Below are 27,163 nucleotides of genomic sequence, written 5' to 3' on the forward strand. Positions count from 1 at the left end.
CAGTTTTTCCTGCCTTATTCAACCTGTCACTGTTGGTTCTCTTGGGACCACAGAGATGGGGGTTGTTATATCTTCACAGGTTGTCAGTCTTTCACCTCTTTTAACTGTTAAGTATTAAGTATTTTGCAAAGACTGTATGTCTTAACGTGAACGTTTTCTTTTATTTACTATAATATTATTATATATATATATATATATATATCTATATATATATATATATATATATATATATATTACTATACTGTAGATCTATACGGTGAATTGTGGACAATTCTCAAATCAACTCTAGTATATTGTTTGAAATAAAATAGCAATTTTATTTTATGAAACATGGAATCAATCACGGCTAAAATGAAAATCATCTATAATTTACTTTGCTTAAACATATCATTCATTCATGTGACCTCTTACACAGGTATGTTCTTGTATGCCCCTTTATAATTTTATTCCAAGGACAAGTGGCCCCTTTGCCCTAATCAAAAGTAAAGCTTAATGTCTAAGACAAGGAAACAGAGAGGATAACCACAGATAGCCAGTTCATAAAATATACACACCATACACAACAGACTGTGATGCACTGTGTGTTCTGACTCCTTTCTATCAGAACCCGCATTAACTGTTTCAGCAGTTTGAGCTACAGTAGCTCGTCATGTTGGATCGTACCACTTGGGCCAGCCTTCGCTCCCCACGTCCATCAGTGAGCCTTGACCACCCATGACCCTGTCACCGGTTCACCTCTTTTCCTTCCTTGGACCACTTTTGATAGGTACTGACCACTGCAGACTGGGAACACCCCACAAGAGCTGCAGGTTTGGAGATGCTCTGACCCAGTCGTCTTGCCATCACAATTTGTCAAAGTCGCTCAAATCCTCACGCAGTCCAATTTTCCTGCTTCTAACACATCAACTATGAAAACAAAATGTTGTCTAATATATCCCCCCCACTGAAAGGTGCTATGATAACCAAATAATCAGTGTTATTCACTTCACCAGTGGTCATAATGTTATGGCTGATTGGTGTAAGAACACAGTGGACAAAAAGCAGTATGCACACAAAATTATTGAATGAATTATTCAGGAAATACAGATTCATTTGGAAAAGTTTTGTCTATTTAACTAAATTAGCCTTGCTAGTGGCTTTGGTGAGACTATGAGCTAAATGCTAACGTCAGCATGCTTATATGCTGATAGTGACCATGCTAACATGCTGATGTTTAGCAGGTAATGTTTACCATTCTTACCATCATAGTTTATCATATATTGTCATGCAATTAGCACTAAACAGAGTACAGCCGATGGCAATGTTATTAGTTTCAGGTATCTGGTCATAAATCAAAATATTGGACGATTTAAAAATTTGATCTGATGATGCTGCTAGACGAAACAGTGAAAAGATATTGCACTCAGAACCACAAATCCTTATGGTGGCACTAGAGGAAGAGCCAGGGGATTAGTGAAGACAGTATGATTCATCTTCTGGAAATCATGAATTTCTATACACAATGTCATGGCAATCTGTAAAATAGTTGAGATATTACTATCTGGACCAAAAATGTATATAATAAGTATCAAATATTTTGTCGGCTAATACAAATTAATGTGACTGCAGGTAGATTTACTGCTGGTGAATAACAATTTTCTGCGGAAAAAATAGTGACTTTAGTGTGTTTGACCTTGCATATTTGCAAATCCAGACAGTACTCGATATACCACAGCAACTGGTGGATCACCACTATCTCTCCTTCTTTTTTAGTATTCTGTCCATGTTCTTTTTTTCTTTGTCACAATGATCAAGTTCATCTTTCCCCATCTTTCCTCTTACCTCCTTGCCTCTTTTCCATTCCCTCCTTACGCCCACTTGTCTTTATCCTTGCCACTGCCCCCCCAACCTCCTTCCTTTCTCTTCCACACACTTCTTCTCCCCCTCCCACCCCTCCTCCCTCCTCCCTCTCTGACTTGTGCTGGTTCTCTCATCAGACCCAGAGATGCAGGGCTCTTAAGTGGAGTTAAATGGCCTGCAGGCAGTGCTGCATGCTGAGCTCTGCGTCTCTGGCCATGGGCAGGCTGTGACCGCTCCGACATGTTGACTATGAACTTGGAGGGACTGGAAATGATTGCTGTGCTGGTGGTTGTGGTCCTCTTTGTTAAGGTACTGGAGCGGTTTGGTTTGTTAGCAGCTGGCTATGACGGTAAGGAAACTGCAAACTCCTTTCAGGTTTGGAAAGGATTTTTTTTTTTCTCTCTTTTGGAAGCGATCAACCATTTGTTGTTGCCTAAGTTTAAAACCTAGAGAGTAGTTTATTGGGACTGTAGACAGACTGTGAGTTTGTCTGAAGCATCTGCAGTGTAGGTTATCATCTGTTAATATTTGTGTTAAGCATATGTTATGACAAAGTGCCTCTTAGGATGTTTAGTCGTGATTCAGGGATCCCAACTGTTGCTCTGATCTTAGTTATACTATATGATAGTTTATACCTAGAGCAATAAAAAAAAAGTATGATCCTTGTACAAACACCCTGAAAAGATGCTCGGAAATGTCAAAGTATTTTTCTGTATTTTCTAGTAATGGAGACTTATTTTACCTTATTTACCTTCTGCTGTATGATTCTTCAGTGTTATTCATATTGTAAGGTCAACTTTCAGTCTGTCACTCATCAGACTGAAGTCTTCAGCAGCCTCTGCGTCTGTCTTGTTACCTCGGAATGAAAAGAGGGAGAGTTTGTCTCGTTTGATGAAAAGTTGCCACAAAGTTATGTCACTTTTAAGCAGTAGTGCTGTGATTTATTTATTTTCCATGTTCTCCACGAAGCTTAGCGAAGAACAATGGTTGAACCTGTGCCCACTGGAGATCTGTCAAGACACCACACTGATTCTTTCCCTCGAAAGTGTGAATCTAATATTCAGGAGTTGGGTCTCTCCGGCACCGAAGACCACCTGTTATTTATACGCTCTACTTACTGCACAGGCTGCCAAGCTGTTTGCCTTATGGCTGGGCTTTCACAATTGAGAGGCAAACAAACATCTTTCCAACCATCCAGAGAGAAAAAAGTTAGTGTTGCTCGTTTGACAGTTTAAAATGTTCTTATTTTTTTTTAACATTTACTCAATGTAAGAAGTTACTGTATGGATGTTTATCTTTCAAATTGCACCTCCTTCATGTTTTTTCCTGTAGTGATGTGACCATGTTTTCTTAGTGTAATATACCAAACAGTGTATTTTATATGAACGCCCACTTAAAATACGTAAACGGTAACAATCGCATTCACACATAGGATTGTGAAAATCCCACTAAAGCCACTTTCCTCCATTTTGGTCCCTAGTGTCTGTGTGAGGATGGGAGATGTATGGTGTGTTGGTGGTGGTCTTCTGTTTTCCTTAAGTTTCTTTGAATGCATTTCCTGTCTTGTTAACAAGTGCTGAAGTAGAAGAATTCCTACATTTTGCTCCACTAAAAATGATATGATATATTAAAAGATTACAGATTTCTGCTTTAAAAAAAGTTTCAGTAGAGACAGGTGGCAAATGATTTACATTGCCAAAAGATTTCAATCAAGTTGCCATAACTCATGACAAAAAAAAAATCTTGATTAAATCCTTAATTATCCTTTCTTACATTACAAACATGGTGATTGATGTCTGGCATTTAGGAAATCTGCCTGTTAATTTTTAAATCAGCTTCATGCCAGGTTTATTATAATCACCATTTTGATTAAACACGCAGACTATTTGAAGTATAATAAGCACGTCATTGCTTATTTTAATTACTAATTACTTTTAAGCAGGGCTATTAGAATACTTTAAAGAAAAAGAAAGAGCTTAATCATTTTAATCAATTTTCAAAAGTTTTCTAAAAAGTTATAAGCAAAGTAATATCTAGGGCATCCACCTGCCTGCTCATTTGTACAGGTAGACCTTGTGCACACAAGGCCGATTAAACAAAAAGTATCTGCAGACACATCTACAGGCAGCCTTGTCAGTTTGGGGAGTTCTAAATGCTAACATGTTTCTCTCATCCTAAATGACAGCAAACCTAATCTAAAATGGTTACTGGCTAGTGTTAAATATATATATATATATATTCAGTTATAATGTATAGAAGAATGCATTTCTGACATACTGTACCCCGCTTTCCCCTAAATATCATTCACATTCTGAAATCTAAAACATAAACCAATGTATTTTCTTTTTGATTAATTCATGAAAATTCTGTGATCATTCGAATAATTTGAATTAAATATTTAAAACGATGCTAAAAAATGGCTAAATCATAAACTCTAGATTTAAACTATGAATGTTATAATTAGGGTATACAAAGCTACTGGGGACTCTATAAAACAAGCCCATACACACAGAACATGTAGAATAATTTTCCCCATGTGTCCCCCATAAGAAGAAGAAGAAGAAGAAGAAGAAAAAAAACATTACAGATGTTGTGGCATTTCACAACGCTATAGATATAGTGTCTTTTGTAAATTTCGTTAAAATCGGGTAAATTGGGTATGGTGTGAAAAACCCAGCCCTATATCTAAAATAACATGTTACTGACTAAGATAGCCATGAATATTAGATCGTATTGTGGATGAAATAATGGAAATATACATCACTTTCCTTTGTTTTTCAGCCACCATGCTCTCTAAATATCTCCGTCAGCCATTTAAAACCCTTACTAGTCGACTACTACTTACTTGTGATTTGTGATGAGTGAAATTTTGCAGGTATAATATTGTAATCTGTATGTTTGACTACAGTATGTCTGCATTTGTTGAAGCCTTTTTTAAATGGACCTAATTTTGGTAAAGGAATTAGTATTTTTCTACTTAAAGTGAATGCATCCTGTGCCTACAGTAACCAGGATGCATTGTGTACACTGCACCTTTTCTTTTACTGTTTATACGACAGAAAAAAAAGATTAGAGTTTTGAACTTGAGATGCTTTTTTTATTCCATATTAATGAAAATAGATCTTCCCAAAGACCAATCCAACAAGCAAAAAAAAAAAGAATCCAACAGAAATGTGTAGGGCTGCTCATTACTCTGTGGTACTCTCTCACTTGATGGCTTTTGTTTAAAAATAGACTTGCAACACAGCCGGACGCAAATGGCTCTTTTCAGTCTCTGTGCCTGTCTTTAGTGGCACGACAGTGGTGAACCACCAGCATGCGGGGACTTGACAGCTGACAAGAGCGGCTTTTGATGTGGCAGTTTTTGCAAATTATTCCCCTGCTGAAGGTGTGGCATTCATCAGCCGGGATGGGATGTAACAAATAATTCCAATTACTAATGTACAAAACTACAGTTACCCTGCAGACTGTCTCTTACAATTTTTAACTGCAAATTGTAGTGGCAGGGGGAAGGATTGTTTTATTCTCTGACACATACATGCTCTTCAAGGCCCAATTATTCCATCATCACCATTTGACCTATAAATTGCACACCACATTGCATTATACTAAGTTAAAATAAACTTTTTCTGAAAGTATTTTATTAATATAATTATTTAAAAGGTTAACTTGTACTTAAATCCACTTTCATAGCAATGCTTCAATCCAGCTGTCAAACGCAGCCTGCACCTGTCACTCCACTGAGTCGAGCCACCTGCGCCCCAAACTGTATGTTCTGTTCATAGAGCTACAGTGAATCTGAGACACATTATCTCCCCTTTGTCACAGTATTTACTTCCTATAAGTCCTTGCTGAGGGGATTGGGCTGTGTTTATTGATCCTGCTATACATTCTCCATGCGTTTCACTCACTAAGTATGTGTTTTTCTCTAGCTGTGTGGGGTGCATTTGTGCGATATATAAAGCTGTGATTTAATTTGGCAAATGGTTTTCTGTTCTTTCGTAGAGAACTGTAAGTGAGTAAGAATATAAATGGACACGTGTGATGATTTGAAGAAAGCCCTAAGCTGTGCATTGACATCAACAATACTCTCAATTTCACATTCTTGTTTATCACAGAAAGCATGTGGTTTGAATGCGCAGAGGAACCTGATGATTTCCAATGTGAATAAACGAAATAGGAAATTGTGTTTGCATCATAATAGTGTTTGCTAGGAAGATTTCTTCATGCATGCAGGGGCTTTACAACACATGATGTCTTAGAGTAAGAGAAACATACATTACTGTTGATGAAAGAAACCATATGAAGGGAATAAATCTATGGCATTCCAGCTGCCATGATGTGGCTTTTAGACGTGTTTTTGTTGATGTCTTTTTTTATTTATGATAATGAAGCAACATATTACAATAGTTGGTTGCGCCAGAGAACCTGCCAAAACAATAAAGCACCAAGGTGGGACTTTTTTCTTTCATCATAACACCAAAAGAATATACATTTTAGATTATTTGTGCAAACAGTAGCAGCATGAATGGAGTGTTAGAGTACACTGAAAGATCATAAGTATATGCTCATAAGTCCATTATGTTGTCTGAGCTAAAGAGTTGGGAATGGAGAAAAGAAGAAAACTAATATGTGTTGATTCTGAGTAGCAGAGATGCCTATTTAACTATATGAATTTAAGATTGAACCTTAAATGCACCGATTTGTCTTTAACATGTTCTTTATCTAGACATGCATAAATTCATATCCTGTACATAATGATCCACTCCAAGTTTATCCATTCAGGATTTATATCTTTGCACAGTTTGCATTCTTTACTTGTACATAGCATTTTTATTTCTATTGTTGGTCATTGGTGCTTATATCTTATAAGCTTATCTATATTTATTTATACACCTGTTTCTTCCATGTAGGCCTATTTGTGTATATAACAAATTTTGATCTTTATTTGATCAGCTTTGTTGTCCTTGCACTTTGCTCCTCTGTCTATTCCTGTCTAAGTACATTGAGAGCAATGAACAACCTGAGTCAAATTCGTTGTTTGTGTACACATACTTGACCAATAAAGCTGATTCTGATTTATTGAAGTACATGAGACAGTTAGCAGATGTGCCAGCAGAGGGAACCAAAGCTTTCTGTCAGCCTCAGCCAGTCACAAAAGCTGCTAGTCTGGTATTGAAGTGGAGAACTTATATAAGCAAAGCCATGTGTTTTTTCCCACTTTATGGTAATTACTTAAAGCATGAATCAATAGCGGTTCTGTGTAGACAAATCAGTTTAAATGTCCAAATAGCAGGCAAATAGTTTTGGCTACTCTCTAACATTTACCTACACATATTTGATCATTCAGTAGACTTAAGCATTTATCAATTTACCAAGTAATGGTAAAGTACTCTACAACCAGAAAAAAAAAATAGTTAATGTAATACTGAACATTGCATTATACAGCACGACAGGACATCAGATAACAACTAACCACTTAGATAAATGTCAAGAACCAAGTGCAGAATTGTAAAAGTAACCAGCAAAATGTGTTAAAAGCAATGTGCAAAGCCTAAAATGTACTTAAATTAACTTGCAAGAGAATGGCTGCAGGAGTCTGAGGCCTTGACATCTTCTCAGCAGACATCTTAAAAGCAGCTGAGGTTTTCTTCCGTTGAGGTTGCTGAAGGCAAAAGTTCAATCTCTGGTCAGCACAGTTAAAAATGGTACGTCCCTTCTTAATTGCTTGCTTTTTAAATATTTGTAAGCCGAGTCTGATCCACCTTTGTAATCTTGCTCGCTACTCTGACAGGCTTTCAGAGGCCTTTTCTTACTTGACAGGTTAAGAATGACATATCTTGCCACAGCACAAAAGGTTAGAGCTAATTTGGTAAAAGTTCTGACATTGCAGGGATGATGTGACAATTATCAGCCGTTATTAGTGTCTGAAATAAGATATAGAAATGGGAAGAGAACAGAGAAGCCGGTGCTTAAACAGAGCAGGTTAAATTAACTTGACAAATGTGAATCTTGGCATTGTTCTGTTATGAAATGGTATTTATTCATATGTAGAGTTATAAATCATGTTAGCATTGCTAATGTGCTTTGTATTGCCTTGTTTTTACGTTCTAAATAAATTAGTTGGATATTATTCAGTGAAGGAGTATTAAAAACTGTCCAATTTATTATAATTTTTGATAACAGCCTGGAGTATCAGACAGCTTTTACAGACATAATGTTGTGTTCCATAGCTTTCCACTGAATTAAACACGGTTATTGGTGTTTCCACAGGCATTAGCTTTGCTCTGTCATCAATCACAGCGGTGATGAGGGACCTACTATTGACTGATTTGCACAATCTGCGTGTTCGGTGCTGTAATTTGTTTCGGGCTTTTGTAAAAGGGCAGATTGTTTTCTGCCTTGAAACTTGAAGCTGGAACTGTTGAGCTGTATGTAGTAAAACCACATTGCTTTATATCAACTACCAAGAATGTTTTAGTATTTGAATAACCATGACCTTTATCTGTTTACATATCATATGTTAGGAGTTAGTATTAAGCCTCTCCTTTCCTGATTCTGTGAGCATTTAGATTCAGCTTGACTGGGTTAACTGATCCCTCATTTCTGCTGCCTTGGAAACATCTCATTTCTTTTGGCATGAGCTCTATTACAGTAAGGATTTGCAAGTTATCAATGTGTTTCACAACCCTTTGATTGGTCCAAATATCCAAGAGCTGTTTTTGTCAGCAAAGAAAAGTTTTATGCAGAAAGCAAGACTTTAAAACTTTAAAGCTACTACCTGCTCTGCACTCTAAAATCAATCCCAAAACCTTGGTGGAATTACTTCTTTTTTCTCTGATTTCATGTAACTTAGTTCGGCGATTAACCAATTTTCCTTATGAATTAAATGTTTGATAGTTGTGTTCAGCATTTAACAAAGAAGATAAAATCATGTGTTCTCACGCTTTATGGACCCATTACTCCATTTTCTTTTTACACTGACATTTGATACAAAATAGTTCTGGTTAAATGAGAGTCTCAAGGAACATGTTCTGGCTTGTGCTTCACACATGTGTGAAAGCATGGACTAGGCATGAGCTCACAGAAAAATGGAGACTTTTGCTTTTCGTGTTCTCTCAGTTCCTGTGCAAAATTCTCACCCATTATTTTGCCACCTCCCAATATAACACCCTGTGCCACACAAAATCATGGTGCTATTTATTGTTGCAAGGTTTGGCGTAACTGCTGTTATGAAACTAAAGTACTGCTATTACACTATAGATTCTGTATTTGCATGATGAATAATGTTTAGAATGGGTAAATTGTGTTACCACCCCATACTATGTCATCGTCAACCTAAATGCCTTACATGAAATATTGCATGTCTCTAAAGGACAATGTCTGTATATTAAATTATTTTGATTTCAACCATGTGCTTCAGATTGCTTGGCAGTAACTTCCTGTACCACAGGGCTGAATACATTTAAATTTAACGCACTGAAAGTTACTCATGGTGTGTAATTCACTTTAATCTGTTTCTCTTTAGGGTGATTCAAACTTATGCTGCTCTGCTGCTACGCCTCACAGATCTATGAACAAAACAAACCTAATAAATAATTTTCTCTCATGTAATACTGTTTTGGCAAGGGAAGTCTCCACGCGATTAACCAGGAATTAAGGGGTATTGAATACCATAACATTGAGTTCAGGGAGATTATTAACACCTTGACCAAAGGTTGCCTCAGGAATCCCCCTTGCATGGAATATTAAGTGGCCCTGTCTCGACTTTTCTTTCATTACGTACTTTATGAGTTTACCGTTCGTCCTGACTGGAAGGGTGAAAGTAAATTGTTTTTATTCTTCCTTAATTGTGAATCAGGATACAATAAAGTTTAAAATCATGTTTGCCCCATAGCATGTACATGTTATACTAGAGATTTCATTGTCATTTAAGATCAAGATTGTAGCATGCCAAAAGTGGGATTGGTTGCCCGTTTTCGCATTTCTACTAATAGATGGGAGGAAAGTACTGTTCTTACAAAATAGATTGTGTTTATTAAACATTAACCTATTAAAGGTACCCTGTGGAGTTCTTGACCATTATTAGCGCTATGGAGCAACCTTTTATGGGTGAGTCGCTGTTTTGTTCGCTTTTGCCCGAGCACGGGGGTGACGCGATATACATTTCTGTTAATGCAAACACACTATTCCACTTAACTACAGGTGGCAGTATTGCACCATAAAAACGCAGCAAAGAAGATGACCGCTAGCTTAGCAGTACAATTAATGTTACAGGGAATCATTTGATTCAGTGCTTGAGCTTGAACTTGGTCTGTGTTTCAGTAAGCACAGACATTGGGCAAGGCATTTGCATTGATATTGCCACTGCTTTGACCTATCTGTAACTGTACACTTATTATCATTCTTTTCATAAATAAACATACTACTTTTCCTCTGTTCTAATGTTGACCAAGAAGCCCCCTCACTCATATACTGCTTCTACAGTTTTATAGCCAAATGATTCTTTTAAGAAATAACCACATGTATTGATTTCCTCTCAGCGTCCGTTTCTTACTGATGAACTATGCTCATCATTTCTCATCCTCCAGACAGTGGCTCCAGTTGTTCTGTACCATGTCTGCAATTTTATGCCCCTTCTTGTCTTTTTTCTTTTTACTGCTCCTGCTAATGCATATTCTCCGTTGACCTTTGCACTTGAAGTTCAGTTTGACTGGCACTTTGCAGCTGAAGTATAGTGCACCGTAAATCAGATGACAGGCCGGCCGTGCAAAGGTGACCCGTGTCCCGCTCTTTGCCTCTACATGTTGTCCACAGTGAGCTGTAAGATAGCTATGCCAGGGCTAGTATGGCTAAGACACAGAGAAGAGCAGGTCAATGTTATCAGCTCCTGCACACTACCCGGAGCATTGTGGTACTGTCCAATTGCAGACAATGCCATTGACTTTTCCCTTTTACACTAGAACTCATCATCTAGAATGAATTGGAATGATAAAGATCTAGTGGTCCTGCTGTAGAAAGGCTGGCATGTCTTGTGAAAATGAATGGCATTCACTAAGGAAGGTTAAGATTTCTTAAAGGACCAGTGTGTAAGATTTGGCAGAAATATTTGCAGAAATGGATTATAATATTAATGTTTTCATGATTTATGTTACCTTCGAATGAGGCCTTTATGTCTACAAAGGGGGCGGGTCTTCTTTCACAGAGTCCGCCATGTTGAGCCGCTATGTTTCTATAAGCCATACTGGGCTTTTAGAAAAAGCATTTTAAGCAAAAAAAATGCAAAACAGCTTAATTGTTCATCTCCAGGCTGTTGTCTTAGCTTCATTCTAATAAGAATGTCTGCTACTTACAGTGTGTCCTTGTATGAGCACAGTGCAATGTGTAGTTACATAACCCTGGGTTACACTGAAATTGGAATCTTTGTTCTAGTCACATCTGGCACAGATACAATTTGGTCTGCTCTCTGCTTATTTTGCATATTGTGGTGATTATAATTGAGTTTTGTTTTACTTGACTTAAGCAAAACCTAGCAGAAGGTGTATGTATTGCTGTCAGTCGTGCAGCTATTTGCCATACATATTTACTTGGCTGTCTTTGGCAGAATTCTATAGCTAAAACTAATAATTTAATTGTTTGTAAGAATATCTTTCCTAGTTTTCTAAAGCCCAAGGTCACTTCTTTTAAATCGCTTGTTTTGTCAGACTGTCTAAAATAAAAAGATATTCACTGTGACATGGAAAAAGAAAAGCAGCAAATCCTCTCAATTGAGAAACAGAAATGAGATGTTTGACATTTTTGCTCGAAAATCAATTTAAAAAAGTAAGTTCTCTGTGACTCAACTAAATGATTAATTTATCTACGTTTGTGCCCAGTTAGAATAGAAAATAATAAATTGTGAACATCCTGAATTGGCCCATTTCTTTTTAAATTAGGGCCTTTCACAGGACACACTCTTAACTTACAAATGGATAAAACCACCAATTCAGATGGTAAATTGATCGGTGTCGAGAGGGCAAGCTTATGTGTTACTACTACTGTCCAACCTTGAATGATGAAACATCATCACAGGATCTGCAAATATACATTTATATATAATCTTAGAAAGCATTGAGCGGACTGAATGACATCTTCCATATGCAAGCTGAAACAGCTGAGTCATACTTGTCGATACCTTATATTATAAAGGTTGGAGGGTTGAAAATTGCAAATTCCTGTAATTGCATGCATGCACACGCTTAAGGCTAAGTGAACCTGCGTTATCCAGTCGACAAAGTAAGTCCTCAATATCGGAGTCACCCCTTGGCACTCCATGGTTGATTGCACATGCGGCTTCACTGAGGGTTGCCCCGGTTCACAGCTTATAATTGCCTTCCCCTTCACAGGTGCCGCTTCAGTAAATATGACAGCCTCATTTTAATGTGCCTTGGAAAACATAACCCAAACACTAATGCCGCTTTGCATGCCTGAGCAAATCGCTGCAGGTGTCGCCTAATTATATCACACCCCTTGTACCCCTAAGCTGATCTGTAAACAGCGGGACGATCCTATCTTCGCTCTCTCTGTCTGTCACCGATCCACCGTTGCTTTGATTGATTACACTGACGCCAGCTCTCCTCTCCTGGTCCCGTACTCTTGCAGAGGCTCACTTTGTGCCCCAAGAAAGATAAAACTTGTCTGATACGTAATGGAAATTTTAGGTCTCTGGGTTGTTCGGTAAGCGACATTTGTCGCTGTGTGAAAGGAGCTAATACAAATCCAGAGGTTGTTACATTCTCAGGAAAAGACTCATTTAAATTCCTCCTGCACCTTTGGTGTTCAATTTTGTTTTATCACAATTAACTGTTCTACACCTAATAGTCTAAGCAGTTTGGAAGGAAATTAAATTGGAACTTAAATTGTCCTCCCATTAACTTACAACATAAAGGAGTACAGTAACTTTAGTTAGTTTTTTTCTTTTATTTACATATATATACAGATATATTACATTTAACATTAGTACTGCTGGTGAGACGGATTCATTGATCTACACTGTTGGTCATGTCTCCGTGTCCACTCCCAGACAAGAAGTGATAAGATCCCCCCTTGCGAATACTGAAGATGGAAGGTGGCCAGACAGGAGGTAGCAATAAGTGAGAAAAATGTGTAATCTTTCCCAAGATCAATGACTATCAGTCTACAGAGGCAGATGAACATAAAGGCTGCAGGTTTGTCACTCAGACTTATCCTGTTCATTACACAGAGATGGAATTTGGACTAAAGAGATGATGACACACCAGACCTCAGTGTAGCTTGACATTTCAGACTTGAATCAGTTAGAGATATCGCCCGTCAGAGGTTACGGAGGATGGACTTGGTCTTTGTGAAATCCTCCACTGAACACACGATGGCATGTGGTGATTTGGGTGGTGCAAGGTGTCATTAAGTGATGTGTGTTTTTTTTTTGTAGCCATCAAAAGTTCCCAAAAGGAATTCTTAGCCATTAAATGGTCAATATTCATCTGACATCAGAAATGTAGAACAAAACTAACCCCTTAGAAGACAATTTTTCCAATTTGCTTTTTTAAAGCCATGTTCTGTTCTATATTAACAGATATCAAGAAGTAGTCATCATTACAGACCCTCCTTCCAATCTCATGACAGCAGATAGCAGTTATTTTTCTCTGGTGTCACTTTTCAGATTGTGGCTTCAATTCCAATGTTATTCAAGTTATTTGTCTGGTCTACATGAGGCCTCAGTGTTTCAGAAGATCACAGACACACTCTTATATCTGACATTTGCACAATTCAGTAGATTGACCAGAAACAGTCAAAAGTAGATGTGGAAAAATGTGTATTTACACATCAATTTCAAACTAGCTTACAGCTAGCTAACAATAGGTAAAGTACCTACATGTATGACAACAGGGATATAACTATTGTATTTATCATTTTGGACTTCCATCTGGAACCACAACATCATTTCATACGTACGTTTGATTTTTAGGGCTAAAATTGAGACAGTTTACACAATTGTAGCAGGTGAGGGAAAAAAATTATTAAGTATTATTTTATAAGCCAATTCACAGCCACAGCTCAGGTGAAGTTTGCCCCAGCTCTTACAAAGCAAATTTATTCCTTGAAGAGTAAAATGTTTTTTGCTAAAGAGAAAAGAAAGAAAAGGTTTTTTTTATGTGATTCTGGTCAGATTAAAGACAAAGTCAACACAAAGGGCAATACTATTTAGTGAAAATTTTGTGAAATCTCCTTAATTTCTGGTGGATGATTAAAAAAAACAAACAAACACGTGTTTCGATAAGGAAGGCAACCTGTTAATGGCAGGTAACATTTGTAAAGCTTGGAACAGGAGACACAGTTCTTTGTTTGTATTGTTATATAAGAAGTTACAAGAGGACCTCATTTACTATTCCTCTGAATAAATGACATGAAGTTGTTTATAGTACTTTTAATCAAATATTCAGCATGGAGTAACTACAACACTGTAGTACTCTGTGGCAAACATCATTGCTATGAATAGCCCTCTATACAATTTTATTCAATGCCCCTTTTTCCTCAAATCTTTGTTTCTCAGCATAGCAGTGTAAACACTCTCCAGCTCCCATTTCCTCTTTCCAATTTAACACAAAATCATTTTGTAATGCGAATCTTCCAAAAAAACCCTTGTCAGTTCCATAAATGCAGAATTTTTATCCTCTCCATCTGTCAGACATGCCATGCTGTAACACTGCTGGAGTGGTGATTGTCCAGAATTTGTGTGACATTAATGGAGCAAGATGTAGAGTGTAATATTTACCAGTCAGCATCAAACAGCGTTGTTAGAATCATGGCTCCTCCCTCACCCCTACTCTTTTTTTCCTCATGTCTCACCCTCTCCCCTCTGTCCTCATTCCTTCAATAATTTATTGGTTAGATATAGTATCTCTATCCTGGAAAAAGGTTATGATTGGTCAATCATTCCTACATGTTTTATTAACCATCAGACTGCTGGGGCCTGTTTGGAGGGCCAGGCCATGGCAGAGTAAGGCCTGGGGCAATGCATCCCCCTGGCTTTGGGAAACTTGGCTGCATTCAGGAAACTGAGGCCTCTGCTAGCCACTGTACATGTGACTATGTGACGTGACAGAGGGTTCACTGATGTAGTGCCAGGGCCCGAATGTTGGCAGGGCTGCTGTGAGCTGGATGTTGCAGCCCGGGAGTCACCGAGGCATCCAACAGTTAGGTCAGTTTACACTCAATACACCGAACTGTACATGACAGCTGCGTAGTACTTTAAACCAAACCAGCACTTCTATCTCATGGGAGTTTTGTATTGACTTTGATGCACTATTCTGCTATAATAACAGAGTCTTTGTTCTCTCGCCACTATCACTAGGAGTTAAGCCTGCAAAAACAGATTTTTTTGGCCACTTGGGGGCAGTGGTTGCAGTTAAAGTTGATATGGTTAACATCATGGTTTTTTGGTGCTGGGCAGGTATTGTTCGGTAGGTTTTTGGATCTTTTATGTGCTTCAAAATGACACGGAGTTGTGGGCTGGAAAACCTAAACAATGAGCTGAAAACGCTAAAAACTTCTGAGCTGAGCAGGACTGCAAAGTTGGGTGATAATTCTCTGTGGGCTTGTTACCACAAGCAAAAATTTCACACTTTATTTATTATTATTATTATTATTATTATTATTATTATTATTATTATTATTATTATCAATTGTAAATATGAAATTGTTGTTTATAGCAGCTTTAATGTCTAATCCAATCATTTTATAGTAATATCTTGAAATTATGTTCTTCCAGGTTGATATCTCTTAGACAAAGAGAATGTGTAGGCTAAGTAGGGACAACAGCAGCGAAAGGTCCATTCCTAATGGCAACTTAGGAAGAAAAATACATTCAGTCTTTACTGGAACAGGCAAATAAACAAGCTAATTTCCATACCAGGAAGCATGCGTCATTGCCTTGTTGTCTAAAAAAGGAACTTTTTTTCCCCCTCTGATTTTATATTTTAAGACCAACATACACTTGAACTGTACTTAGTTCATCATACACAGTACAAAATTACCCTTTACCCCCACTGTCTTATTTTCTCCAAGTCCATGGAGTCTGTGGTTCTTCACTTTCTGTGGGTGAGACTCACATTACAATGGCTCCTCACATGGCCAGGGGCCATCCAGATTAAGAAGGATGTGACTGCTGAATATTATTTTCTTTTTCAAACAGCATCATGCTAAATTATTCACAAAGATTTTTTTTTTTAAGCAGAATTACGTACCTCATTTTCCTTTCTGTCGTTCAGAAAAAGGCAGCGGCAGATGGACTGTATGCAAATGAATCCGTGTTTTCCATCACTAGAATAAGCTGCATCTTATTGAACATTTATCATAGGGCAATTGAGTAAGTGGTGACTGACTGTTTGTTTCACAGCGCTGAAATAATACTCTGTTGTGATGATTGTAATTAAGGTTGCTTTGTGCATTTACATCAATGATATATGGCTGCCTTCACTGTAGTTGGAATAAAAGTAGAAAAAACACAGCAGAGGATATTTGCTCTGCTGCAAATAAATTAAAAAGATTCATGAGATTTCAATAGTTTGTTTGAATGTTTTGAGCGTGTACTTGGCATGGTTAATCATGGAATGTTGAGTGCAGTAATGGATGGCTTATTTAAATTCTATTTTTTAAATGAAATTCAGTCATTTCAGACAGTTTTCTATAGATTTAAAGAAATAATGAGTCTGGTCGTGGATAATAATGACTATGACTACACAGGGGCAGTAGATGGTGGTGTCCTCACTCCCTCTGCTACACACACAGACTACATGAATCAACCTCACTCACTTGCACTTGTTTGTTCTCTTCATCAGTTTGTTACATCTCAGTGGAATCAAAGTGCTCTTGAAAACAAGCATTCATTTAATGAAGTGGTGTGGATCAATGCGATTTCCCCCCTCGCTTTCTATACTCTTGCACCAATGGGTGTAAAGACCACTGAGACATATACAATCCCCTATTCCCCTTATCCATCAAACCCTTCTATACTTGACTTTAGATGCATGGAGAAGACAGAATTAGCAGTCACATAGGTGGGCATTTGTAGGAATTTTCACTTTCGTTGCCATTACAGTATTCATGCTTTGTCAGATTCTGGTTTTACTGTTTTATGTGGGGAAGAATAGGGGTATTCTCTTAGCTTTAACTTTTATTTGTTAAAAATTTCCATTGGAGTAAGCTTTCTAAAAGTCTTTTCAACACTAGTTTGAAGCGTGGGAGATTTATTTTGTCTGTTTAATTAAAGCAGATTACTATTACTGCCTTTTTTTTGGCTGCCCATCCAACATTTCTGATTGGAACTTCAATCCTTCCCATAGCTCGTTGTCATGATATGACGATACAGAAATATATGCAAGAACTTAAAACTGACTTGCACTGACATATCCTGTGCTGCCATTTAGTGCTGTATTTGCATTTTACAATTAGTTTCTCCATGTCTGAAGTCAATGCGAACATGTATAGCTCACGAGAGGTTGTTCATCTTCCACTGTAGCACCACACCACACCTCCCCTCTGCCTCTGTCTCATCTCCCCTCCCTCCTCACTCCCTCACTCATATCCACTCCCTCTCATCTTCCCTCCCTTTGCAGTGAGGCAGTCAGAGTGCCTGAAAAGAGCGAGAGAGAGCCACAAACTGTCAGAGAAGAGCAGAGTTTCCACTGCTTTCAAGTGTCTCCTCATTTGCGAGAGGAGGAAAGAAAAGGAAGGAGGAAGCATTGAGATCAGCATGTGTGGACTTTATTCCTTTTTGAGTCAGCTTTTTTAAAATTCTCAGTGACCCCTCGACATCAGAAAGATCCCACCTGAGGCCAATATTTCTTGCTCTTAACCTCATCCCATCTACACCTTACCCAGACTGGATTTGGGGAGCGAGCGGGCAGTAAGAGGGTGCCAGGAGGCGCCCGGCCCGTGCGTGTGGGCCGGTGTAGCGCTGGAGTGGGTGCAGGGGAACTGGAGTGCAGGGCCGGGTGGGAGCGCTGGTCCTGGCGGCGGTCCCGAGGGCGAGGAAGCTGGCTCGGGCTCCGGGTTCGGGTCAGGGAATGGTGGCACGGAGTGGGCCGAGGGCGGGGCAATGCTGAGCGCGATCTGGGAGACAGAGGGGCTGCAGACAGTGGGCATCGTGGTGCTTGTGTTTGCCTCGATCAAGCTGCTGCACCTCCTGGGGCTCATCAGCTTCTCAGAGGGTAAGACACTGACGGAGACTGAGGAGAGAAAGGCAGAAATGTGTATAAAGATGACAGAGTAATAGAGAAATCACAGCTGGGATAGAGAGTTGATTGCGGATGGATATGTAATGTGTTGGGAAAATTGCTAATGTATTTTCAATCATTAATTTCCTCTCAATTTCCAGCTTCTGTTTCCTTGACATGTCAAGGTGACTCTTGCTGGAACTGTTTAAAACACGCCTGAAGTTTCTAAGACAGCAATTTGAAAACTTAATTGAGGTCACCATAAGAAAGCACGACTCAATGACTCAGAAAATAACAAATGGACTGTCTTATCTTATGCGCTGACATTTTGAAAACAGAATATGTGACAGAAATATGTGTGAGCTTGTGTCGTGGCTGGAGGGTGGAAGATGCATGGAAAACGTGTCAGTTCAGAAAGATCGGAAAGCTTAGAGGGAAGTTCTGATTGAATTCCTAGATCATTGTTTCTCGGTCTGTGGGGATGATTCCTCCGTTTTTTATGTATATAGTTTATAAATGTGTGAACTTTTTTACGTATGTGCCTCTCATTGTGTCTCTACTAAGTATGGGCACAGTAAGGCTCACTAAGCGCAGAATGTGTCAGGCCTGAATAAACTGTTTAGTTTGGACCTACTGCAGTCGTCTCATTAAATAAAGTAGAGCAGCATAGTAAGCAGTTTGAGCTTAAAACCAGCCCATCCATCAGACTTCTGTTTAGTAAACACGCCTTATTTTCTAATTAAGATAATCAATCAGCTGCTGTATGCACATTCAGGGAAGACAATAAAAAACTGTTATAACGTGTAATAGTAGGTAGCTGGGAAAAAGCTGACCTGACCTGAGGGAAGTGTTTAGATGGAACATAGAGGTTTTGGCGTCTGTGGTTGTGTTATTTCAAAGGCACACGGGAGCAGTGTTTTCATTTGGGGGGGGGGACTGTGAAGCTCATGCTCAGCGTAACAGTTTAGATGCTCCACTATACAGCAGCAAGTTGAAGCTTGCTTTTACCCCCTGCTCTGCATTAACAAATGTAGCCGACATGATATAGATTTCTTTTGCCCTGGCGAGATGATACAGATGTCAAACCAGTTTGTCGAGCGCCGTTTGCCTGATGATGTGATCGGTATTCCACACAGGTGTCTGAAAGTGTAATTACCTACAGAATATCTGCTCTCTGAGCCTGTGGTACCTGACAAGCAGTCAATACAGATATTGATGTTGTGTGTGTGTGTTAGTCATGTTCAGGAGAAGGAGAGGGGGATGGAAGGGAAATAATATTTAAAGTGAGAGACCACAGACATTTTCAAACATACTAACACTTGTATTGAAAGCTGTGGGTAATTTGGAGACTTTAAATCATGTGAGCTGCAGTGGGAGGTAGATTATGGACACTAGGGCTGCAACAAGCTATTTTTTTTCCCATCATTAGTTAATCTGTTGATTACTTTCTTGATTATGCAATTAGTAAAAGTGCCATTTTTTTGTTTCCCAGAGAGCAAGTTTACCTATATTGCTTGGTTGATCCGACCTAATTTTACGATTATTTATGACAAAACTAGCATCAACTTCTTACGTTGAAGAAAGAAACCAGGAAATCTTTGGCATTTTTGCTTAATCACTTAGAAAAAATATTTTCACAGCAATTGACTAATCATTTCAGCTTCAATGCAAGTTTATCTGGAGCTGCAGCTATTATTTACTTTATCACATTATCTGTTGATAATTTTTCTGATTAATCAAGTCATCTTTTAGTCAGTAAAATATCAGATAACAGTGAAAACTGGCCATCACAATCTCTCAGAGCCTTAATGTTGCTTGTTTTTCTCAATCAATAATTCAAAAGCTCAAACTATTCATTTTACAGTAATAAAATAAAAAGGAAGAAGAAAGGAGAGGCAAACTATGGCATTTCAGAAGCTTTAAACATAAAATGATTGCCATTGTTGCTTGATAAGACTTAATTCTCTGTCCATCTTCTAATCGATTAATAAACAAAGCCAGGGCTGGGATCAGAATTTGCAACCTACTTGCTTTAAAGTGACAGTCCTAACCACTGAGCTACTGAACAGCTTCATTTGTAGATAAACCCAACAGTCACAATAATTATCTTTGTTTACATTTTTGCAACATAAATTCTTTTTGCAGCTGACACCTTCTGCATAACTAAAAATGTTTGTTTTTCACCTTTTTTAAAAAAATAAAATCTCTAGGGAGATGTTTCACTGAGCATGCACGCTCTGCTTAACATTTATACAGCCAGACATGTTTGCAGCTGGGTGCTGCCCACTACAATCATATCCCTCTACTGCTGGCCACCTGAGCAGCACAACAGAGGCATCTGGGGGATAAAGGTCTTGCTTTAAAAGCCTCTATGTGGTAAATGCTGACGGACTTTCTCAGCTGGGCTGCAGATTTGAACTGGCAACTTTCCAGTTGCAGGAGAGAATGCGAGATGAAAGCATGCTCTGGATGCGTTGTACACTGTTCCACTCTTTACTGTAGCTGGCAACGATGAGAAAGCGAGTCGTAGCAGAACACACATTACAGGGGGTCAGGCCTCCAGGGGCCGTACACTCTGATCACTTCTGCTGCAGATTGTAAGGATTTCAATCCTGAAAAAAATAGTTTATTAGCAGCCTCTCTGCTACTGGCATGCTTCCATGTTGGAGAAATATAACAAGCTCATTGCATCAGCCCATACACAATAACCAGAGCATTGTACTGAGCAAGGCAGCAAGGCCTGGCAAACAGCTTATGGGTGGCCACTTTCAGTTTAATTATGAATATATCTGGACTGATGTGTGCATGAATTCCTGCTAACTATCTATCCCAAGGCTAGTATTATAATTTCACTGTAGCTGGCTCAGTGTAGGCTTAACTTGGCTAGTAAAATGATATAAATAGCCCCTTTGTTAGAAATTTTAGTTCTTTTGTAGAAGTTTAGTAATTTATCTTCACATTTCCTTGTCTAATTCGCTTGGATGCTTCTCTTCTCTGACACACACTCCCTGTTCCTTTTCACACATGTGTACGTTTCTACTTACGCTCATACAACACGGAGCCATTAGTGCAAAGTGCTGAGCAAAGCCTCATAGGGTGCAAACTAATCAGTGTGTCACACAATGATAAATAATTCTCTGGTTCAACCGCACGCAGCGACACCCACCAACCCCAACCTCAACCCCACTCAATCACACACACACATTTACAAGTACACCATTACCCCGAACAGGGATGGGACACTGTGTCAATTTGGACCCGCCATTCGCTATTATCAGGCGGGAGTGCAGCGAGCGCCTTAGCACTGATATCCATCTAACAAAGTTCTTGTGTTCTCTGCGTCCTTGATGGGGATTTATGGCCTGGCAACAGAGAGAGTTAGCACTGACCTGGGCTGGTTTCACTTACAGTAATTAACAGCTCACAGCTGTGGTGGGTCAACAGGTTTGGCGCATGAGTGCCTGTGTTGAACCACAAGTTACTACAATTATACCAAATCTATATATAATGGGGAATATAAACAAAATGCTACATCAGCATTCTGGGCCACACTGTGAGCTGATTGGTTTGTTAAACTTCCGGTTACATGTCAGTGGTTGTTGTAGCTATTGTTATTTCAGTTATATGAGATTATGGGATTGGGCAGTATGACAATATACACTGTGACACAATATGAATTTTTTTATTTGAGGAATCTGTTAGTATCAGATCATTGTAGCCGGTGTTACAAAGCGTTTTGTAACAATATTTGCTTTATCTGTTATTTTTGTGTTAAAGGTAGGTAAGATGTAGGGGACAGATCCATAATGTTGGTTATTTGATGAATTTGGTTTATTTTTCTGCCCCAATTCATAATTCAACCATTTTACCAACAACTACTGGATGGTTGCCATTGATTTAGTGCAGACATTCATGGTTCCCAGAGGATAAATCCTAATGACTTTGGTGATCCCTTGACTTTCCCTTTGGAAATGAAGTTGACATTTGTGGTCTCAAGTAAAATATCTCAAAAACCATTAAATGGATGGTCATGAAATTTGATACACCATTGAGATGTCCCTCTAAAGAACTGTAATAACTTAAGTGATCCCTTAACTTTTCAACCTTATGATCAAGCTTCATCTTGTTCAGTTTCAGATACAGGAAATGTCACTAGAAGAATGCTGTTTAAGCCTGTAATTATGAATGACCTTTCTACTGTTGTTTAGTGGCATTCATTTGTGATCTAGCAGTTCTGACATGCCTGTCATTGATAATCACATCATGTGTAGGTATAAAGCTGGCTCTATGTCTTCTAGTCTTCACTTCTTGCACAGGTATTTATGGTGTTGTTTAAAGCAGGCCAACAGCAAGAAATTTGAAACACTGTCAAATATTGAAGTGCTTTCTTCATTTTGTTAAGTGCAGAAGTGTATACATGTCCAGTACACACACACACACATTGGTTTATGGGTGAGGTATAAACTGTGCTGCATCTTTATGGGATTGTTTTCTTTGTTGAGTCACATATCCATCATCGAAGTTGAGTCAGCAGAATTGTTAAGCATCTTTTTCATTATTTCGAATGATGGCATTTAAGATCTGTGCAGTTAATTTAATTGGCGATGTCCACTGGGGAAATAAATCTTACTATTGCTGGAGCAAGCAAGAAGGATTTAAAAAATGAACAAATGGAAACAATGACTCAGTTACAGGTAGGAAGGTGTGAGATATTTTGTAAGCAGCTCCTCCTGCAAGCTGTAATTCTTCATCAATTTGCCAATCAATTTAAAGGACAACAATCAACTGGCCCAATTACCCTTTGGCTATTTTCCATGATGCCTATTTAGAGCAGTGACATGATTGACTTAACCTTTGCCTGAGCGTCCCATCTTATAGGTCCCTCTTGTAAGGGACGAAGAAGGGCAGAGCGGAGGAGCTTATTGAAAGTAAGAAGACTCTGCCTGTCAATTTGAGTCAGGAAAGCAAGGACAAGTATCACTCAAGCAATCAATTTTGATAAAAACATCACAGATAATAAATTCTGATAGAGGAAGGATGACAGATGCATCAGAGCCAAGGATGTGATGTGGATGATTGCAGTGCTTAAAGGCTCCACGTGGATGGGGGAGCCTGAGGCAGATTGTATTCTTAAAGATGTATTTAATTAAATGACCTCTGTACCAAAGCTGTGCAGGGGTGCAGTATGATATACAGCATCCCTAAAGCACCAGCTTGTGATATCCTCAGACGGTATTAAATGTGAATACAGTATGTGGTTATAATGTGAACCACAGTGCTATTTGACTATGCAGATTGTAAGGGTCTTATTAAAAGAAAATGTTGCATAGTTTTAGCTTAAGTCTTGTTATAAAAATAAAGAGAAACCATTTTCATAAACCTTCAGCTATCTACAGAGCTTTGAAGCGGCATGTGGTATTTATTTTTCAATCAAGGTTATAAAACCAGTATGCTCATTCAGCATGCTCATGACTTTAATTAGCCAACAAAATGAATAATCATGTTGCCACATGAATTCAGCAACAGTATTTTCCACAATTAAGCCAAGGACATAGGTTCTCATGCATAATGCAGCAGTTCCTTGCAGACAGTAATTAATTGCTTTTTTTCAGCTGGATGGAATATAGCAGGCTTTATAGTCCCATCCATAGATGATAAAATGTGTTTGAATGCAGACTTCACCAAAGAAACATTCAGTCTTCCTGGTTCAGATTGATCTGCTTTGTTATTGACTCTCCCAAAGTTCCATTATTCCTTTTACTGATTGAGGCTAACACTTCTGTTGAAAGCAAAGTGGTGCTTCCTTCAAACTTCATCAGTTGGTTGCAGTAATATAAAGAGAACTGGGTCATTGGGAAAGTGCTGACTTGTATCTATATGTAACCTCATTAGCAGTGACTTCTATTGTATATTGAAACCAGTTACTGCACAGAGCAAAGTTTTAATTTGCAGTCTGAGTCTGATAAAATATCACACACCATCAGCTATGAAGCCAACCAGTTCTAACACACAAAATTATACTTCTCTAAATACTCAAAGAAGATCTACTCCATGAAATGGATGCATAAATGATACACAGAAAAAATATCAACACAGTACTTGTTTTTAGTGAAATTGGATGCTGTTGCACACCATATATCATTCTGTCACAAAACTGGTCAGCACCATTTCATTACAACAGTGAGTAAAAGCCTCATTGTCTTACCTTACCATATTTTATTACTTTAACAGGTAATCAACCCTCCAAGCCAATTTAGTTTTACTTTTGGTGATTTTCATTAGGACTTTCTCCAGTCTTAAAATGCAACAGATGCCTTATTATAGATATTTTGTTTGGCTAAGCTGCAGTATAAAAGAGAAATTTTGATTTTTGTCCAAAAGGTTGTTTTGGGTTGTTTATGTGAAATATAAATAGTGAATATCTTGTCGGAATAAGATCCGTAAATCCATTAATGCACTTTTCTGGATGACTGGTATCATCAGAGCGAGTTTTTGTGTCAGTGTCTTGAGTATGGATGAGTCACTTGGAAATGAGTCATAAAGACTCTCTCCTCAGTGAGTATTTTCTTTTTTTTTTTTTTATCATAAAAGCTCTGAACTTTGAAGCTGAAGTGTGATAAAAAAAAATGTCCTCCCTTGTCCCACCATATAATATTCAAAATGATTGGAGTGGAAGGGGGGAAGAGGACCTTTTCTTTTGATGCCAGAGCAAGGTTTTCTTTGAGAAAGACTATTATTGAAACACTTCCAAGTGACAAATGATTGCAATTAAAGGCACTTTCGCCTAAATTCCAATAAAAGCCTCGACCCTCTGAAGGTGTGTCATTATGGCCAGTGTGAGAGTGTGCTCTTCCTCATAAAGGATCTTGGCATCCAGTCTCCAGCGCTCCATTCAGTCACATTCAGACTCACCAACAAAGGACAGCATTTTATTTGATGTCCATCCTAAGGCTGAAAAATTAAGCCTCTGAGAGTGAAACACACTGACATTTCTTATAGTCAAATTGGCTTGTTTAAACTGATTATAACCTTTCTAAGCACTTAAACAAAAACACACTGTAGCAGATAGCACTAATGGCAGAAAGCGATGTGTGTTCTTTTTGCCAGTAAAGCTCTACTGCAGTTTCTGCTACTTTGCCTTCTGTCTTGCAGTAGCTGACCTGAAGGGAATAATCAAGGCTTCAGTCCATTTGGCTGTTCAGACAGATGTATTCTCAGTCTTCTTGGACTCAGATTTATTTGGATCTGACTTCCATCATTGGCAGCAAAGCACAAAACTTGTCATGTCAAGTCACAGGATGAGAACATTTGTGTCTCAGCAGAAAGATTTAAAATGCTAAACAGTGTTTTGTTTATTCAGGACTGTTGGGCAGACAGTTGGTCTTTGTGGTGTCAGTAATGTGCCCAATTGGCTTTTCTATTAAGATAGGCCATGCAGTCCGTGCCTTCTTTTTCTTCTTAAATCGATTCCACAGTCATTTTTCCTGCCTGCCATAAGGAACTGGAGGCTGTTTTATTAAATAACAGCAATGACATATCACTCTACCCGACTCCAGTCTTAGGGCTTATTTGTATTTAGGCCCACCAAATGGGAACAAATGGCAGATCTGTATCCACCTCCCTCATAGTCCATGTGATTTATCTGATATAAAATGAGCCTTTCTCTTCACACAGTGGGGACTGTGTTTGAATTACTTTCCTCTCTTTAACTCTAGCAAAAGCAGAATTGTAATCAGCAGATGTCCACTGTTGGCAGCACTGCTGTTCTGGATGTCGGTTATGATTTGTTTTGGAGCATTAGAAAATATTTGGTGTTACAAAGGGGAATTCATTATAGCTCAGGAAAGGCAAAGTCAGCCTTTGCAAAGGAGCTAGAGATTTTATCTTCTGTCCTTAGGCAGATCTTGATATGCATTTATTTCATTCACTTCCATTCACCTTTTCACCGTTCACTCATTTGATATCAGTTGGCATATTTCTATTGGGATTATTGTTCCTGGAAAAGGGCGTCAACAGCCAAGTGTCTTCTCCAGCACAAATGGTATCACCAGCTTTTCTTAAAGGTTCACAATATCCCACCAGATCCCATCCACCTCCCAGTTACTTTCAACATGCAGTGAATATTTTAAAAGTTTGTGAGAAAGTATAGCAGAAAACCTGAGGCAAAAATGCTGAACTCATGATACTTATTGTCTTCCAATTTAGACAGAGTTGCAGAGTATGGATATCCAAAATGTCCCACTCCAGTGAAGCACAATAAAAGCATTCCTCTGAGCTATGAAAAGTATCACTTTTTTTCCCACATTTATAAATGCAATACATCTAAATAGCCACATGACATTTATTAGTATTCTGTTGGGAAAAAACATATGCCAGTATCATTGATGAACTTCAGGTGAGCGGGTCAGACTGATATCGCACTGACTTGTTTTGCTTTTTGGAATCATGCCAACATGGATAAAATCCACCACTGGCCCGGCTGCCAGACCCTGATCATCTGCCGTCCTCGTCCCCTGTCTCGCTGGGTGTAATTTCAGTTAATTGCTAGCTGCCAAGTGTCTGTCACATTTGTCCCTGTTTTGCTAAAAAACAACATGCAGCCTTGGGAGTTAAACACTGGAAGGAGGTGTTAAAGTGAACCTGCTGTCTGCCCACTGATCCAATAAATACCTGTCTTAAAAGTAGTCTCTTATCCCCTGGTTCTTGCTGATTGGCTAAGGTTTAATTTGCCCAAAAGGCTTTTGCCTCTGTATTTAAGTAATCGACTATATGACAAAATGACACTATTGCTAATACTGAGTTGACCTTTAGGATGAAGGGAGAGTTTAAATTCAATATCAAAAGAGGTATTGACCAGCCTGCTTAGCATGTCGCCAATCATTATCTGCAACTTAAATGTCATGTAATTTTTAAAAAAAGTCGTTTTTTGTTTTTTTTCACAGCTATCAACTAGGAACGCAGTTGCATTTAAATAGTTGTGTCTTCCATTTAAGAATAAATAATTGCTTTTAAAAGTAGTAATTCCCTTAACCCTTTGATGCCATCTGTCATGAGATCTACAGGAGACAGATAAAGGTGTTAACACCTGG

At 38.5% G+C, this 27,163-nt stretch overlaps 1 protein-coding gene across 8 annotated transcripts in view; it reads left to right on the forward strand.

Moving 5' to 3' along the window:
* Positions 1 to 27,163, forward strand: part of kcnip4a (potassium voltage-gated channel interacting protein 4a) — a 137,669-nt gene that overhangs the window by 91,565 nt on the left and 18,941 nt on the right. Inside the window, exon 1 of one of the 8 annotated variants that reach the window (XM_051428816.1) lies at positions 2,068 to 2,188. The exons of 6 other annotated variants lie outside the window; for them this stretch is intronic. In XM_051428816.1, the coding sequence (XP_051284776.1) occupies positions 2,080 to 2,188 (109 nt within the window). In that variant the 5' untranslated portion in view covers positions 2,068 to 2,079. Of the gene's footprint in view, positions 1 to 2,067; positions 2,189 to 17,475; positions 18,069 to 27,163 lie in introns of those variants that run through there. One more of the 8 variants, XM_051428814.1, reaches the window with a different exon arrangement.

The sequence above is a fragment of the Dicentrarchus labrax genome, unplaced genomic scaffold (genome assembly GCF_905237075.1).
Source record: "Dicentrarchus labrax unplaced genomic scaffold, dlabrax2021, whole genome shotgun sequence".
Lineage (NCBI taxonomy): Eukaryota > Metazoa > Chordata > Actinopteri > Moronidae > Dicentrarchus > Dicentrarchus labrax.